The sequence below is a fragment of the Osmerus mordax genome, chromosome 17, assembly GCF_038355195.1.
Source record: "Osmerus mordax isolate fOsmMor3 chromosome 17, fOsmMor3.pri, whole genome shotgun sequence".
Classification (NCBI taxonomy): Eukaryota; Metazoa; Chordata; class Actinopteri; order Osmeriformes; family Osmeridae; genus Osmerus; species Osmerus mordax.
In genome coordinates this window covers 13,776,364-13,795,654 of record NC_090066.1, presented here as the reverse complement: position 1 = coordinate 13,795,654, position 19,291 = coordinate 13,776,364, and the positions used below count along the sequence as shown (strand labels likewise).

Genomic DNA, 19,291 nt, shown 5'->3' with positions numbered 1-19,291 from the left:
GGAGAAGAATGGAGATGTGATCAGCCTTCCCCAAAAGCAGGACGGGGGAGGGGTTTGTATCTGCCCTTGAATGCTGTATATCAATGGTCGAGGGGTGGTCTACATGTGTGAAGAAGTCAGTGTGCTGATAGTATTTGGGCAGGACCTTCTTCATGTTGGCTCTGTTGAAATCACCTACAACAATGAAGGCTGCCTCTGGGTGCATATTTTCCAGACCATGCAGTTCATCCAAAGCAGCGGCCTTATCTGCCTGGGGGGGATGTAGACTGCACTCATGACGACCACAGTGCACTCCTGAGGCAGGTAGAAGGGTCCGATTTTTAAAGTTAGCAGCTCAAGGACCGGAGAGCAGTGAGATGCTAGTACCGCTACATCCGTGGCCCATAGAAAGTTAACCGTAACACAGACCCCTCCGCCCCTGCACTTGCCTGAATCAGCTGTCCTGTCCTGGCAGTATATGTTGAATCCCGACGGTGTAACCGCCGTGTCGGAGATCTCCGGAGACAGCCAAGTCTCGACGAACGCCAGTACTCAGCAGTTCCTGATGTCCCATTGGAATTTGACACAAGCAATAAGTTCATTCATTTTGTTGTCGATGGACTGAACGTTAGCAAGTAGGATGGTTGGAAAAGCAGGTTTGAAGCACCGTTACGAGTTCCGACGAGAATTCCAGCACGTTGGCCTCGTTTCTTCTTCTTCCGCCTTGAAGGCCTTTCCTCCTTTCCTACCCACTCACCCTCTATGACTGACCCAACTAAATGTCTAAACGCTTTCTTTCCCCTGTCTAAGGAAGAGATCTCTGACCTCATTCTCTCTCATCGCCCCACCTCCTGTCCCCTTGATCCAGTCCCCTCCCCTCTCTTTCAAACCATCTCTCCCTCCATCATAACTTTTCTTCTCCATGTCCTTAACTCTTCTCTTACTTCCGGCACTTTCCCCTCTGCCTTCAAACAGGCCAGAGTTAGCCCTCTACTCAAAAAACCCTCCAGTAACCCAGCTGTCCTCCAGAACTACAGACCGGTATCACTACTACCCTTCTTTTCTAAAACAACGCGCTGTATCTAACCAACTGTCAAACTTCCTCTCTCAGAACAACCTGCTTGACCCCAACCAATCGGGCTTCAAGACTGGCCACTCCACAGAAACTGCCCTCCTGTCAGTCACCACGGCCCTCCAGTCTGCCAGAGTGGCTTCGAGGTCATCCGTCATCATTCTGCTGGACCTTTCTGCAGTGTTTGATACGGTTAACCATCAAATCCTGTTGGCCAGACTTTCTGAGATGGGCATCACTGGCACTGCACTTCAGTGGATCTCATCCTACCTCGGGAAGATCCTACCAGGTCTCCTGGGGAGGCAAAGTGTCAGGCCCCCGCCAGCTCTCCACTGGTGTCCCACAGGGATCCGTCCTTGGACCCCTCCTCTTCTCCCTCTACACCACCTCGCTTGGACCAATCATCACCTCCCATGGCTTCTCCTACCACTGCTATGCTGACGACACGCAGCTGTACCTGTCGTTCCCCCCGACTGATCCGGGGATCTCAGCTAGGATCGAGGCCTGCCTCACAGACATCTCCGCCTGGATGACGGAGCACCACCTCCAGCTGAACCTCGCCAAAACAGAACTCCTCATCATCCCGGCCAAACCCTCCATCTCCCACAATCTCTCAATCACCCTGGGATCGGCGACGGTGACCCCTTCATCCTCTGCCAGGAACCTCGGGGTGACCATGGATGACGAGCTCTTCCTCACAGCCCACATTGCTGCGGTCTCCCGGTCGTGTAGATTCAGCCTCTACAACATCCGGAAGATCAGGAGATACCTATCTGAGCATTCCACCCAGCTGCTAGTCCAAGCACTTGTCCTCTCAAAGTTGGACTACTGCAACTCGCTGCTCGCCAGTCTCCCAGCATGCGCAACCCGCCCTCTCCAGAGGATTCAGAACCCGGCGGCCCGTCTGGTCTTCAATCTACCCAGACGCTCCCATGTTACCCCGCTCCTCATCTCCCTCCATTGGCTTCCCATCACGGCCCGTATCAGATTCAAGACTCTGGTACTGACATTCCGAGCGGTGAACGGGACTGCACCCGACTACATCAAGTCTCTCCTCCAGCCTTACACACCCCCCCCCCGCCACCTACGGTCTTCTTCTGACAACCGTCTGGTGGTCCCACCGCTCAAGAGTTCCCGGTCCCAACACAAGCTCTTCTCCTGTCTGGCCCCCCAATGGTGGAATCAACTCCCCACCTCCATCAGGGACACTGACTGTCTCCCCACCTTCAAGAAAAGGCTCAAGACGCACTTGTTCCGGGAGTACAACGGCACTTAGGAATGCTTGGCTCGACCTGATGTTAGTTTCCTCCAGGATCACAATGACTCGTATTGAGAGACTTGTTGCTCTTGTTGGTTAGTTGTAACGGTTTCAAATTCTTGTACTCGCTGTGAAATATTTTTACTGTTGATTAGTTTTTTCTACAGGTACACTCTTGTACTCTTGTGGGGAGTTTCATGGTGTTCAATTGTAACTTGTTTAACTGCATGCTCTTATGGTTCTTCCCTTTGGCACTTATTTGGTTTTCCACAATGTATGCTTCATGTTTTGGCTGCTCGCAATGTTTGGGGCTATCTCGTTGTTATGATCAGTGACCTGTGCTCTTTTGTAAAGCTCTCTCTTGGAAGTCGCTTTGAATAAAAGCGTCTGCTAAATGCATAAATGTAAATTTAAGGTAAGCACAGCGGCGGAACAACAAAAGGCTCGCTGCAGTCCGAGCTCGTACTCCGGAAAGTGGAATTTAAGTTTGTAAAATAATCCTTGCCAACTGACAACCTAATATCCAGAAGTGTCTGCTGGTCGTACTGAATGAGCGACAATGTAACATGGACAAAACAAATTACGAACACTAACATAAAAAACAAAATGCTAGGTACTCGCGGAGCTCTCGTCAGTGCGGCAATCCTGCAGGCGGACCGGAAACAAGGGAATGGGGCAGGGGTTTGAAGGTTAAGTGGATGATGATAAATGGGCTGTTGAATGTTGTTAGCAAATCAAAATCTATTTAACATCAACTTTCCCTGGAAAACCCAATGTACCCCATACCACTTGTTATTACTTGTACCACTAAACCAGTAATGAAGTGTACCTACATGGAAGTTCTTATGTAACTACAATGTTGTTGCTACAGGTGTTGCTTTGCATGATAGTTATTGTAAAGTGTTGCCAGAATGTGTTTGATAAATCACAACTACTTGCTAAATCGCCCACATAAAGACATTTATATAATTGTTTTGTAATAAAAATGAGGCCTGTTATCCTAGGTGATATGATGACATTGCTGATGAAGAAAGACACCCTGTCTGAGGAGGCTACCCAGTTCTACATTGCAGAGACTGTTTTGGCCATCGATTCAATCCACCAGCTGGGCTTTATCCATCGAGACATCAAACCTGACAACCTGCTCCTGGACTCTCGGGTAAGGGTACAATGTAAACATGGAGATGGAAAAAGTAATATAAAGCCTGACAAAGGCCTCATTGTACAGGTGAGATCGGCAACAAACAAGACTGACAGAACAAAATCTATATACGTATCATATTCAGTAACAGATGTAAACATTAACACAGGTCATCCATGTTTGAGATTATTATATAATAATAACCGCATAATAATAATTATGCTGGCTAGCTAACTAACAGCAAGACAATATAAAGTGGACTCTTTGTTTTCAGAATAGATCAGTGGATTTTGTTATGTTAATGAATTTATGTGTTTACTTATAATTGATGTGGATATGCAGTAATATATATTATCAAATTTGGAATCGGTTTGACCCGTGTGCAGAAACTCCAATTAGGTTAACAGTGAATTGCACTGCACTCGTTATATAACATCTATAAAAAATCTTAAATTGTCAATTTTTAACACTACTTGTGATAAACATCTGTCTATAGGGACATGTAAAGCTGTCAGATTTTGGCCTGTGCACAGGACTGAAGAAGGCACACCGCACAGAGTTCTACAGGAACCTCACACATAACCCACCAAGTGACTTCTGTAAGTTATCATTTACAAATGTCTTACAAAAGACTGAACAGAATTCATCCAACTATCACGTACTTAAAGCACTGCATGATGATTCAGGGGGATGATCAGTGGCAGTCCTAGCACATTTTGGTGCCCCGGGCAAGATTTTCCCTTACACCCCCCCACCCATCAAAGATGCAGCTTTTGAACAGGCAAGGCAGGGGGTCCCCGAGGTTCGGCCAATACCGAAATGCACGTTGTCTCTGCCATTCCAAGAGTGGGCCTTTTTGAATTGAGTGAATAATTGACTAGGTTATTCAGCAAATTGTTACGCTATTTGATTAGAAAAAGGGAAATGTACAAGATAACATAAGTTCTGTCTGTTTAACTAGAGAAATGTACAAGAGAACTCACATTCTCTATCTAACTAGAAGAACTAGCAACCAGTCATAGGGTAGTGGCCAATTATTTTATTGGTGTGGGGTTTTGAGGTTAAAGGGAATTGTAATTGTGTTGAAGCGATTGAGAAAAACTAATTCAGTGTAAACACTATCCCTGTACACCTATCCCTGTACACCCAAAGCCAGAGCTGTGTCCGGATCCTTGGCATGAAGTCGAGTTTGGCCGTGTGGGGGTTGGCCTCCGCCAGGGCTACTCTTTTTTACCAATCCTTTTTATGATATTCATGGACAGGATATCGAGGCGTAGTCGGGGTGGGGAAGGGTTGCGGTTCAGTGGGCTGGGGATTTCATCGCTTCATTTTGCGCATGATGTGGTCTTCCTGTCATCATCGGTCTGTGACCTTCAACACTCGTTTCGCAGTTGAGTGTGAAGCAGCTGGGATGAGGATCAGCACCTCTAAATCTGAGGCCATGGTTCTCAGCAGGAAACCGATGGGAATGAGTTCTTAAACCAAGTGAAGGATTTCAAGTAACTCGGGGTCTTGTTCGCGAGTAAGGGGAGAAGGGAGCGGGAGGTTGGCCGGAGAATCGGGGCAGCGGGGGTGGTATTGCATTCGCTCTATCGCAGCGAAAAGAGAACTGAGCCGGAAGGCAAAACTCTCGATCTACGGTCAATTTTCGTCCCAAACCTCACCTATAAAAGAACTATGTTGCGGGGAGGGAAATAGGGTGAGGAGCTCAGTCATCCTTGAGAAGCTCGGAGTAGAGCAAGGTCAGCTGCTTTGCCTCGGGTTCCCCAAGTCAGAGCTGGTTAATGTGGTTCGGGATAGGAAAGTCTGGGGCCCCCTGCTGGAGCTGCTCCCCCTATGACCCGCCTCCGGATAAGCGGTTGACGATGGACACTATTGTTAATGTAGAAACTGCAAAAAATGAGACTTTTCTAAGGAACATATCTCAAGTTCAGAAATCTGTGTGTATGTGTGTGTGCCTGTATGTCACTGAATCAATGTGACATCCGACACCGACATCCTAATCACTGGCAACATCACGGGCACTGCATAAATAACTAACCAGGTTATTCCGTAAATGATTATATTCGATTAGAAATAGGGAAATGTAGACAAAACTAGAAAGTGCATTTCCTGCAAAAAATGCGTTGGAATGCTGAAAGATGAATAATTTGTTTTTAAATTGCTGAAAATAGGCTACAGAATTAGAAAATACCCGCAAGCTGAAAGCTGAAATGAATTTTAAAAATGTGAGTCACACAAAAGAGGCAGTGTGGAAGCTAAACTGCATCATCTAACAAAGCTAAGTGCTTAAATACAATGCGGGAGAATAAGTTTGAACTTTGTGAAGCAATCCAAGAAATAGTAGAATTTCAAGAGGCAGTGTGGAAGCTGAACTGCATCATCTAACAAAGCTAAGAGCTTAAATAGCCTACAATGCGGGAGAAGCTGAAAGCTGAACTGTTAAACTGTAGAAGTAGTATATTCGTTTTAGTAGCTGAAATTATAGTGCTCTTAGTCTTTTAATGAGACGAGTTGACTGAATAGCTCTGTCTTGTGACTCCACTAATCAGCTAATACAAATCACCTGTGTGAGAGACTGAGTGGTGCGTGTCTGTCGTTTGCCACGGTGATGGTGCAGCTATGATTGCTAACGCGCTGAGGGCAGAGAATAACAGAAATGTTTCTAGAATCCACACCTCAAACAAGTTAACCTAGACGCAAAACTATACGTCCAATCCCAAAAATAAGGATATTTTCCGAGACCCAAGACTCTGCCGAAACCAGAGATGTATTTTATATGTCTGTGCGGTCAGAAATACGACTCTACCGGCAGTTTCAGAATCTTGTTCTTTTTGCTTTCTCTGACGAATTTGTCCCAACATTTGCATTGGTCTCTATGGGGCGAGAGTTGGACTTTGTCTCGCTTTCGTGGGGCTCTGAACAAATGTGTACGTCTGTTGGATTCAACAGACAACTGTCTACGACCAGCACAAAATTAGCTATCTATTGATCCAAAAATGAAGCATGAAGAGTGAAAATTGTGGCAATGCTGGCAAACTACAAATATTTTTTCAACGACATCCGAAGCTGCCCTCCACTCTAAGCGTTTCAGTCTGCACTCTAGGGTTTCACGTACACACCCATGTAAATCTCAGAAACGGCTTGAAAAAGTCATGAAACATAATCAGTGATATTGAAAAAAGTTGAATAGATATCAAAAAGCTGAATTATTTAAAAATAGTTTAGGGTTTTGTCAACATTTTAAAGTTTAAATGGTGGCTCTAGCTGAAAGATTGAGGAAGAAGGAGGATTTGGAAGTTGAAGAAGTTTAAAGAAGTTTGAGAGGATTTGAAAGAAAACTCTGGAAACCCATGTTAAAAATATTATGAATATTGATTTATATTAATTCAAGCATAAGAGGTACAAAGCTGCAAAGTCATAGCACCCATGGCCTGAAACTGCTGAATTTTTTGATAGATGAATGGTTTTAATAGCTGAAGATTTGAAGGTGCTGAAAGGTGTCTTGGAAGAAATAGAAGAAGTTGAATAAAGATTCAAAGAACAATACTTGGAATGCTGAAGCAGCATTCCAACAATAATAAGTTGAATAAAGATTCAAAGAACAATACTTGGAATGCTGAAGCAGCATTCCAACAATAACGCACAATCTGTCAGTGAACTAGAGAAATAGGGAAATGTACAAGAGTTTGCATATGCTGCATATGTAACTCGAAGAACTAGTAACCATCCATAATGAAAAACCTTTGAAAAAAGCTGATTCAAACTCACTTCGCACTGCTCATCCTTCGGATGAGATGCTGGCCAGCTAACTAACAGCAAGACAATATAAAGTGGACTCTTTGTTTTCAGAATAGATCAGGGAATGTTGTTATGTTAATGAATTTACGTGTTTACTGATAATTGATGTGGATGTGCAGTAATATATTTTATCGAACTTGGAAGCGGTTTGACCCGTGTGCACAAACTCCAAATAGGTTAACAGTTAATTGCATTGCACTAGTTGAACTAATCAACATGACACTATACAGTAGTTTAGACACTTAATTAATTAATAATATTAACTTTAATTATATTACAAATTACTGAAATATATTACTACAATACTATAATACACCAACGAATGTAAAACTCAATATTGATCAAAAAAAGGTTAATACTGTAGAATTCATGTAACCATTATAAGATTTTCTGAAAATGTTATAACCCCTGAAATTGTGATCAAATTAACGTGATCTAAAATGTAATAAAACTAGTGGTGGGCCGTTATCGGCGTTAACGCGCTGCGTTAACGTGAGACTCTTATCGGGCGATAATTTTTTTTTTCGCCGTTAATCTATTCTCAAATTTGGGTTGGGAGCTGGGTCTATACTACGCAAGCTATGATGACTTTCACCTTGATATTTTAGCACGGATGTATACCTAGCCGAATTGCACTGTAGGGGGCGAGAACGAGTCTTCGAACCTGTGTGTATGCCTTGTGTATGAAATTATCACATCAAACGTGACGTGCTAACATGGATGCAGCTATGAAGCCGCCTGGTTTGATTCAGGGAAAATGTATTTTTAAGAAGCTTCCCAATGGAAACCTCGACAAGACTAAGGTTTTTTGCACCTTGTGCTATGCGGAATTAGTTTACTGTAGGAGTTCTTCCAGTCTCAAATACCACCTAAACGCAAAGCATCCCTTAGCTAATGCGGAAGATGCCGGGCCAAGCACTGATGTAGCGCAGGGGAAGAGTCGTCGTCAAGCTACGATGTTTGAGTGCAACCGAGGCAGGCCCGTCAGCACAGCTCTATCAGCCAAGCTAACTAATCTAATAAACATTTAATAAAGTACATAAGTATTAAGTACATCTTAATGAACATAATTAATTTTCATCACCAATTATCATAGTAGAACAGCTTTCTCAAGCAGTTTGTGATGCATTTTGGAAACAGGAGATGAGCTCCTGGTCTAATGCGCCACCTGGCTTGAGAAACCCGTTCTCAAAGATTTACTTTTAGTCATTATTTGGGTAGCACACATATTCTGAATGCCTTCGGCGGAATTCAAATGAGCCATTTTAATCTAAATTAACGCCAAGATTACATTGAGATTAATCTAGATTAAAAAGAATAATCTATGCCCACCACTAAATAAAACCCAATAATGTAATAGTTTGACCAATATATATATATTTTTTTCATGTAATACTTTTTTGGTCAGGCTCCCTTTAAAACTAGAACATTGATGATGTTATTAATCCATGGGTCAACTTTTTTCAGAATGCAGAAATATCATAAGATTAAGTGAGGCAATGGGACACTTAATTCTATAAGAATAACTGTTGGCTCAGATCTTCTTTTCATTTCACTGAAGTGTGATAGTCAGTTTCCCATTGCTTTACACAGTCCTTTGCATTTTGGTTGAATACTGCAAGGTCTTTTGAGCTGCAATGGTTGGGTAGTAGAGGGCAGACAAGGCAGTACTACATTATGGTCTGCTTCTCTACATTCACAGGTGGTTGGGCCAGTCTTGAAGCGCCATCTGACCAGAGCATCTTTGGATCGACCTGTTCTCGTTCTGAGGCGGTTGAGTGTTTTCCATTGAGCCCATGATGTTTCTGAGCCAGGGGGTAGGTTTTCAGTAGGGGTATTCCCATGCCAGTTGGAGCAGGGTCATTCTCAAGCTTTTCCATTCAGAGTTGGATTCTGGTTTCATCCCAAGACTTTGTTAGGGGTTGGGCATGGCTGAGAAAGCTTTTTCTTGGCTTTAGCCGTTGGGCTGGAGGGTGACATCCATGTAGGGGATGGTGTTCATCGCTAGTAGCTTTTGTTTTCTCGACTCGACTGGCATTCCCATCTAATGTCAGCAGGGGCAATGCCAGTGAGGAGGTGCTGGTTGCTTATGTTGGTGGGTTTCAAGCAGCGAGTGTTCAGGCGGCAGGTGTTGTTCAGTGCTGGGTCAAGTTTCTTGGCATGGGTTGACCTTTCCCAAATAGGACATGCATATTCCGCAGAGGAACAGCACAGGGCCAGAGCAGTAGATTTTAATGTGTGTGCTGTGCCTCCCCATTTGGAGTTGGTCAGTTTCCGTAGGATGTTGTTTCGGGAACTGACTTAGGATTTTGTGTTTTTGATGTGTTCCTTAAAGGAGAGGCTACGGTCCAGGGTTACTCCAAGGTAGACAGGGTGGGTACCGTGCTCGAGTGGTGTTCCAGACCATTTGATGTTAATTGGTCTGTTGGCTTCACGGTTCCTGAGATGGAAGGAGCAGACTTGGGTCTTTGCAGGGTTGGCATGTAGGTGGTTGTGCTCGTAATAGAGGAGTAACTCATCTAGGGCTGTGGTGAGGTTTGCTTCTACTGCTTTGAACAAGTTCTCTTTAGATGTTACACAAAGATCGTCGTCATTGAGGCGATGGTTCACAGTATCATATGCGGCAGAGAGATCAACAAAGACAGCTCCTGTTACCAGTCCTTGGCTCAGATGAAAAAGGACCTTTCAAGGTTCATCACTTGCTTGTATAATGTTTTTTCTGTAGCTTTTGTCATCTTCTGATGGTGTCGAATCTGTCAGGGTGTGAGGAGTACAAGACGCCAAAACGGGTTTCCTCAGGAGGGTGGCTGGTGTCTCCCTTAGAAATGGGGTGAGGAACTCATTCACCCTTGAGGAGCTTGTAGTAGAGCCACTTCTCCATTGCGTCGAAAGGAGCCAGTTGAGGTGGTTTTGGCATCTGGTAAGGATGCCCCCTGGGCGCCTCCTTAGAGAGGTGTTCCATGCATGTCCAGCTGGGAGGAGGCCTCAGGGAAGACCCAGCACTAGGTGGAGAGATGATATCTCCACACTGGCCACACATCAACATCAATATTGTGTAATTTTTGACAATCTGTAAAATCATCCTACCTGTTTATTTTAGACTGGTATCACAATCTGATGGATCTGTAGTTTGTGAACTACCAGGATTTTTCGATGTGGTAGGATCAAATCAAAATGTATTTGCATAGCCATTTTTACAAGCAATGTCACAGAGGGCTTCACATATGCCCATAGAACTGCCCCTCAACCAACCAAACCGTCAAAGATCGATGTAGTAGGATGGATTGATAGATACATAATATATATAACTAGAGGGTACAATTTCTGGGGAAATTGTAGGGTGTGCTTGCTTGCGTCAGTTGCACAGGGGTCTGTTTTTTAATGACATTTTTACAACTGATATTTCTGTATATTTTATATAAAAATGCATAGGGCCTACTTATTATTTATAAAGATTAAATAGATTTAAAAGCATCTTTTTTTTGCTGCTCATTTACAACTCAAAATACGAGTGAAGTGTAGAATGAAATATGATGTCTTCTCATTTCCCCTGCAAGAGCCAGCCTCATAGCTGAATCAAAATGAATACATTTGGCAGACCGGTGTAAAAATGGACCTAATCTCTATGACTTAAACGTCCTTTTAAGTTTTCCCTTCTCGTGATATTTTCAGGCATTTAGCCTACTCATATTGCATTCATTCATTAATAAAGAACCCCCTTTGAAGATTATTCTACGACGTTACCGGCAGTAGAAGATGGAATCGCGATTCAAACAGTACCATCTGCTAACTGAAAATATGCCCCCAAAAACATAAATAAGCTTGACATTTATTTAGTGGAAAATCGCTCATTCATAAAAAGCTCACATGTAGCGATCAGTCAGTAACAACGCAAAATGCCATATAGCCCTGTATGGAGAAGCTGCCCGGTAAATTCTACTACTACAGTACAGTACTAGACTACTGCTGTGTTCGTCTTGGTAGCGATTGCGTTGGTTGAATTGGATTTAACGTTCCGTTGTACGGTTTAGGCTGAAATTAATTATTTTCATGAATAGAATGACAAAGTATAGGCTGTGGCAATGAAGTTCAGGTTAGTAGTCAGTAGTCATGGTCCGCTTGGTACTGCGGTGTCGATACTGGAACGGAACAACGTTTCGAGACAGGTTTTAAACACACTTCCGGTCACGTGTCAAAGTGTTTCGAAACATTTTGTGACGTGATCTTGAACGAAACCTGTCTCGTACTTGCCAAAAGACTCTGACGTGTCGGGGGGTATAAAATGAGGCAGCAAAGCCAAGGTTTTGAATGCGTGAGACCTTGGTCGAGAGATTTGTGAGAGTTTGAGACAGTTTGAGAGAGTTTGAGAGAGTTTGAGAGAGTTTGAGAGAGTTTGAGACAGTTAGAGACAGTTAGAGACAGTTAGAGACAGTTAGAGACAGTTAGAGACAGTTAGAGACAGTTAGAGACAGTTAGAGACAGTTAGAGACAGTTAGAGACAGTTAGAGACAGTTAGAGACAGTTAGAGACCGTTAGAGAAAGTTAGTTACTTGTGTGCCTTTAGCAAAATCCTGTTTGTTTATTTGTCTGTTTGTGTGTATAAATATATATATATATATATATATATATATATATATGAATATGTAACAACTTTATACTGATTTTATTGTCTCATACAGTTCGAAAATCATATTTGGTCTTAATTGTATTGTTAGATGAAAGCCATCGCTCCCGTATTCGATACCACGCCATCTGCAGTGCAGGACGGCAATAATTCCATTCAATCACATGGATCCTTAAGATCACGATGTGTAATTAGCTGTAAGACTGCTAGTTATGGTATACTCATAGCTGCCAGCAGATGTCACTGTTGAGTAACGGTTTCGAGCGTTTCAAAGGCCCCGATTCCAATGTTTCAATTGTATCGGTGTTTCGAAAAGCCTCGATTTGCCCATCACTAGTAGTCAGATAGTTTCACCTATTGAAAGACTTTTGATTTAAGTAAGGGGAGTGCCGAATATGTTCTGTCGCCGTTTGACTTCCTAAACAGCTGTGTAGATGTTTTTGTAATGTGTCTCGCATAGAAGTTAACGAGCTGCTAAGCTAATGTTCTGCTAGAGGTAGTCACGCGAGTTTTCGTGACGTTAGTGAAGTAAGTAGCGTCATTGACTGTGGCTAGCAAGTTAGCCACCTTTAGCTTCACTTTTCGCCACAAAAACGTAATTTCTACTTAAACCGTGCAACGGAACGTAAATCCCAATAGAAGCAACTCAATCGCTACCAAGACGAAACTTTTGACACCTAGGTTGTCTATGTAGGCCAAATATTGACTGAGTTTTAGGGGCGCGAAAATAAACAATAATAATAATAAATATAGCTGCAAGCAGCGATGCGGGTTCCTCCGCAAAATGGCAAAATATTATAAACATGTAATGTATAATTAATCTATGGCATTGCATACCATATCATTGTTGTTGAAACGTTTTCCATATGCATATATAATTATAATATTTTGAAGACTGATCAAATTATTTCAAAGATTATAAATGTGACCATTCATTAAATCTAAGGTGGAATTAAACCACCGCGCTAGTGGTTGTTTTGATTTCATTCTGCGAGTTCAGAAGTACAACAAGTGAGAAAATGACTGTGGTAATTGTTAAACAATGTCAATGCTGTTGCTGTATTTGGCTGTTCATTGAGATTGGGGAACAAAAAGTTGTCCACAATCAAGATATGTAAATTTCCTATAAAACCAAGACATGGGGATGACCTGGTTTAGCCTGGCTGCCAGCCCAACTTCTCCCCGCCCACAAAAGAATTTGGTCGGGAAGTTGGGTCTGGAGGGTCTCGTATTGGGAACAACTACATAAAACCAGGATCTGGACGGACCAATGAAATTGCCAGGGCGGGCTTTATACGATGATGGACAGATGATCAACAGTAACGTAATCAACAACGTCACGAAAGAGCCCTTGGGTTGAATTCGTTTTCAACAAACAACATATTACATTGCTCTGATTGGTTGTAGGTCTATCCAATTGAGCGAAGAGGCATTTGTTTTACGAGTTCGGTTGAAACAGGCCCCGTAGTCACAGCCCAACGGAGAGTTTTCAGACTCATATTCTGACTAGAATTATGAGTATGACAACGTCAGGCTAGACCTGGTTGCTGCTGTAAAGAATATATTACTCATAGTGCTTAGATTAGGTTGTTTGGGGTGCCATAACTCAACATAAGTCATGGAAGAGAATTTCAAATCATGCCTAGCATCAGTGGCCGTGTGTCTTAGCTTAGGTCACTGAAATAATTTGCGCAACAGGCAAGGGGTCCACCTCAATAATCAATATACTTCATTAGAGCTAACTCAGTTGTGAATCTAACACTACCATGTGTAGCTAGCTACTGTGGTGAACCTGGCTTGTGTTGCAGTGGTTTACACCGTCTCGCTAAACAGATGTGTTGTGATGGGCTCAAATAAACACGCATTGCTATGTTTTACAACCGGAGGATTTATCGGGAGACTAGAAACCGTTTGTTCAGAATAAAAAATTAAAAACTATGCCTCTGACTGGTATTGAACCTTGATTACCAGCACAACATCTCAGCCAATTGAGCCATTCCCAGGCATGGAATACACAAAGTTCAATAACTGGATAATTAAAAAAAGCTGTTTCTCCAATGGCGAGCATTGTCAGATTTGGTCCAAGTTCAAACAGCTGTAATTCAGTCATATTTTGACATATCAAGGTGAAACTTTGCATGGTACTTCAGAGGCATTTCACCTTAAAGCTTATTAGGTTTGAACCATCCTTCAAAAATACATTTGATTTAGTGACACAAACATATTGAGGCAATGTGGACATTTACATAAATACACCCATTTCAGCCATTTTGTACTTGATTCAATTGCTTTAAGTAACGTTTTTAAATATGTCAATGATACATATCTGTACCAAATTTCAAGTCAATTTCACCTTTGGTTCAAGAGAAGAGGAATTTTGAAGGTTTTCCCAAATTATCACAGTACAGGAAAATCCATCATGGCGGACCTTATGGGTCCTTGAGGCTTTTTTGTTCCTCATGAAAAATGAGGCATGCACACCAAGTTTCAGAAGAATTGGAGCAATGGGGTGGAAATGCCATCACTTTGAAAATCGGACTTTTGGGCGTGGCCTGTGGCGCCCCCTATGGTGTGATGTGGCCCATATTTGGTGTGGGGGTACCCACTTAGATGTAGTATCAATGTGCCAAATTAGAAAAGTTATGACCAGGGACTTTTTGAGATATTGGGGCGCAAGGAGAAGAAAAATAATAATAATAATACCAACAATAACAATAGGTTCCCTCCTACCGGAGGAACCTAATAAGAATACCAACAATAACAATAGGTTCCCTCCTACCGGAGGAACCTAATAAATATATATGTGAGAGAACAAAGGTTGTGCCCTTGCCGAAGGCAAAGCACACCCAATGAAAGACTGAGAAACAGAAAAAAGTTTGAAGAAAAATGAGCAAATATAGTGAAGAGTATATTGCATAACAGTTATCAATATCATAGCAGACAAAAGTATGTCAGCAGTATGAAGGTGAAAAAAAGCGTTGCTTTGAAACCAAAATGGTGAGACAGTGTTAAAAGTATATCTGTCATTGTTATGCATTGCAATATTTTCTCACGGTTGAAAAAGGAGAAAGAAGAGTGATGAGAGTTTTTCTGGGAGTTTTTCCTTGTCTTCCTTGAGGGTTTAGGTTGGTTGAGGGGCAGTTCTATGGGCGTATGTGAAGCCCTCTGTGACATGCTTTCGTGTAAAAAGGGCTATACAAATACATTTGATTTGATGAAAAGGGTATCTTATTTAATTTCATAAATGTTAAAGCGTTATGTTAGATCCATTTCATATTTTATTTCATTCTAACCCTTTTACATTTTTAGCCCCTTAATATTAGTTCGACTTGTACACTTCTTATTTAAGATTCTTATATGTTTAATGTGTGCACCTTCCTGCCACAGTAAATTCCTTGTCTGTTTGATGTTTCTTGGTGAATAAAACCCATTCTGAAAAGTATTAATAATTGAAAGATGTAGAAACAGGGCTGGGATGTGGCAGGGCCCCTGGGGTGGATGGTCCGCCTGGAGTTCCTTAAGGCTCTGGATGTTGTAGGGCTGTCTTGGTTGACATGACTCTGCAACATCGCGTGGACATCAGGGACAGTGCCTCTGGACTGGCAGACCGGGGTGGTGGTTCCCCTCTTTAAAAAGGGGGACCGGAGGGTGTGCTCCAACTTTAGGGGGATCACACTCCTCAGCCTCCCTGGGAAAGTATTCAGGGGTTCGGGAGAGGAGGGTCCGTCGGATTGTCGAACCTCAGATTCAGGAGGAGCAATGTGGTTTTCGTCCTGGCCGTGGAACTGTGGACCAGCTCTACACCCTTGGCAGGGTCCTGTAGGGTGCATGGGAGTTCGCCCAACCAGTCTACACATGTTTTGTGGATTTGGAAAAGGCGTTCGACCATGTCCCTTGGGGGCTCATGTGGGGGGTGCTCCGGGAGTACGGGGTACCTGATCGGGGCTGTTTGGTCACTGTACGACCGGTGCCAATCTCCGGGTCGGGGAGGAGATCTTGTCCCAAGCGGAGGAGTTCAAGTGTCTCGGGGTCTTGTTCACGAGTGAAGGAAGGATGGAGCGTGAGATCGACAGGCGGATCGGTGCGGCGTCCGCAGTGATGCGGGCTCTGCATCGGTCCTTCGTGGTGAAGAAGGAGCTGAGTCGAAAGGCGAAGCTCTCTATTTACCAGTCGATCTACGTTCCTACCTTCACCTATGGTCACGAACTGTGGGTAGTGACCGAAAGAACAAGATCGCGAATACAAGCAGCCAAAATGAGTTTTCTCCGCAGGGTGTTTTACGGGCTCTCCCTTAGAGATAGGGTGAGAAGCTCAGTCATCCGGGAGGGGCACAGAGTAGAACCGCTGCTCCTCCGCGTCGAGAGGGGCCAGTTGAGGTGGCTCGGGCATCTGATAAGGATGCCTCCTAAACGCCTCCCTGGTGAGGTTTTCTGGGCACGTCCCACTGGGAAGAGGCCCCGGGGAAGACCCAGGACACGCTGGAGGGACTATGTCTCTCGGCTGGCCTGGGAACGCCTCGGGGTCCCCCAGGAAGAGCTGGTGGAAGTGGCCGGGGAGAGGGAAGTCTGGGCCTCCCTGCTTAGGTTGCTGCCCCCGCGACCCGACCCCCAGATAAGCGGAAGATGATGGATGGATGGATGGAAGATGTAGAAACAGTTTGAACAGTGGAACAGTGAAGAGCGTTGGCCAATCGGATTGGTTCCTTGTTTCTTGTAACGTAACAACCGTTGGTCATTGTCAAAATTTCTAACCTAGGTTTCAGTATCAGGATTCAATGGGAGATTTCCTACAGTAAGCTAGATCTACTGCTTCAAATTGAAAACGGAGACGATATTTTGATTACAGACAAGTTCCTTAACCTCTGTTGTCGTTATCGCCGATAAAAAGTAAATACTGTTACGAAGCATTTGTTTGTAGGTAACGATCGATAGACGTAGCTAGCTATGTGACCTGGTTTCGGTTCTATGGCAGCTATGATGACAGTCGTAGCTAGCGTTGTAAGCACTCGTCACCAGAATGGCCATAACTTTAAAACAAAAGATCATATTTCAAATCTGTCTGCTGTTCTACATTGCCCACACAATTATGTATATATATCAACTCTAACATGGCCTGTATCTTGTATTGAAAGTGCTCGAAAATTAGCTTGTTTATTGTATGGTGGACAGAGAAAACATATTTGTCAAAGCGGAGCGAGCGGATGTCGTGGGAGAATTCCTACTGTTAGATTTACTGCTTCAAATTGAAAACGGAGATGTTTAGAGTAAAGACAAGTTTCTTAACATCTGTGTTCAATATCGTCAACTAAAAGTAAAAACGTTTCAGTTACAAAGCCTTTGTTCTTAGAACGCCAGCTGCAGTAAACCTTTCGTGACCCCGGTTTGGCTGTTCATGACGGTCGGCTATGACAGTGTTGAACCTCGATCTTTGCAGATTTTTGTGAAACTTGCTTAAATAAAAATGATCTAGCTAGATTATGTACACTTTAAGCTCACTGTACATACCTTGTTTGGCCAATTTGGTCGATTGTGGAAAAAAGTAGAACAGTTTTTAGTTATGGAGAGCCATCGCTCTAGATTGGATATGCTTTATCCCACTCATCACTTTAGTGGTCATAACTTTTAAACAAAATAGTCTATCTTAAATCTGTGCTGTTCTGAATTCACGACAAATGTACACACATTTCATACATTAGTAATGCAGACGGAGAAGATTTTTTCCAGAATGGCTCTTTGAAATCGTCTTGATAAAGGATGATTTGCCTAACATAATCATACAAATATTTATATCATTAGAAAGCCCTACTTCTTGTCTTCAAAATTGTATAAACATTTCAGGTCTATTATTTGAAAAACTATGCATATTCATTTTTTTTTGCACTTTTAACTTAAATACCTTAAAAACTGTAAAAGTTATCAATGAGAAAAGTAATAGCACACTAGAGAAGTTCAGACTTTATCAAATAAAGTTTGAACGGTGTTTCTAGCTTAAACAGTGTGAAAGGAGTAGGCGAGCAAAAAAAGTGGTCGGAAGAGGAAATAAAAACTAGAAACGGCTGTTCCTGCGAAACAGCAGTGAGAATGCTGAAAACCTGAATGGGGATAGCTGACCATGCTAAAAAAGCAGAAAATTGTGAAACTTTAGTAGAAAGTTATAAGCTGAAGCTTCAAAGCAACCGAAAGGTATTTTTGAAAGGGGCTGGAGCAGCATTCCAACAATGATTTGAAAGGATTTACCATTACTTTTAAAGGGAGAATAATTTGCACAAAAACCTTAATATTTAAAAAAGTATAAAAGTGATAAATGAGAAAATACCCGCAAGCTGAAAGCTGAAATTAATTTAAAAAATGTGTGAGTCACACAAAAGAGGCAGTGTGGAATCTGAACTGCATCATCTAACAACGCTAACAGCTAAAATAGCCTACAATGCGGGAGAAGCTGAAAGCTGAACTGTTAAACAGAAGAAGTAGGCTAGCTAGTCGTAACAAGAATATTATCGTTTTAACCTGTTTATGCTCCTGTTTCGCCCGCGTTACAAAAATGCTGCCCCCCCCTTCCTCAGTTACGACGCACTAAATTCTAACAAATATATTTTTTAGACGCTACACATGTTATACATCATTGGAAAGCTACGATTCTTGTGCTTCCATTGAAATAAACCAATTCAAGATCAAGTCGCAATAGCAAGCAAAGTCAACGTCTTTTTCCGGTGAACATTCCTTCAACAATGCCAAAGAAAAAAGTTTTACTCACCCTAAGTGGTTCAAATAGGTCCAGGTGTGCAAATCATGCCATCAAAACTTGATCTGCTTACAGTCCCAAGGGTTCAAAGTATATAACCATCTAAAGTAATTCGTCCAAATACAATGTTTTACGTTCATGAATAGCCATTATCCTTTGTTTCATTATGCAAGTTAGCCGACAGAAGAAACAACTTGTTCACATAAAAGTTTTCTTTTCTCCGGTTAGCAACGGAGTATTTACAATATGAAGGCATCAAAATGTCCGTTGAACCCTCCCCTTTTGATTGACACCTTGTTTGACCCAATAGGAGCTTCCATGCCCCGTTGACAGCCCTCTAAAGCCAACTAGGTCTGTGCGTCCTGGCCCCCCCCCCCCCCCCCACACTCGTTCTAAACAAATTTCTCGAACTGGCTTCGACTGGCTCTGAAATTAGCTCTTTAGCCTTGTAGCTGACAGCTAGCTGAAAATGCCAATACCTCATTTGTATGTGTCTGTGGAGCCTTTAAAATAACAGTCGATTTATATAATAAATAACAGAATAACAGTCGAGGCGGAATTAGTGGGAATTATAGTCAAAGCCACCCTCGGCTTTGTCCTAGCAGCGAAGCGCCGTAGGAGAGGCAAACAAGCCGGTGCTCTGGTGCGACTCCGTCGGCGTGGGGCACGCACAGC

General features: G+C 42.8%; 1 protein-coding gene across 1 annotated transcript in view; it reads left to right on the top strand.

Annotated features, from left to right (window-relative positions):
- LOC136959845 (serine/threonine-protein kinase 38-like) overlaps positions 1 to 19,291 on the top strand; it is a 108,800-nt gene that overhangs the window by 57,801 nt on the left and 31,708 nt on the right. The window contains exons 7-8 of the mRNA XM_067254048.1: positions 3,314 to 3,468; positions 3,947 to 4,049. Of these exons, the coding sequence (XP_067110149.1) occupies positions 3,314 to 3,468; positions 3,947 to 4,049 (258 nt within the window). The remainder of the gene's footprint in view (positions 1 to 3,313; positions 3,469 to 3,946; positions 4,050 to 19,291) is intronic.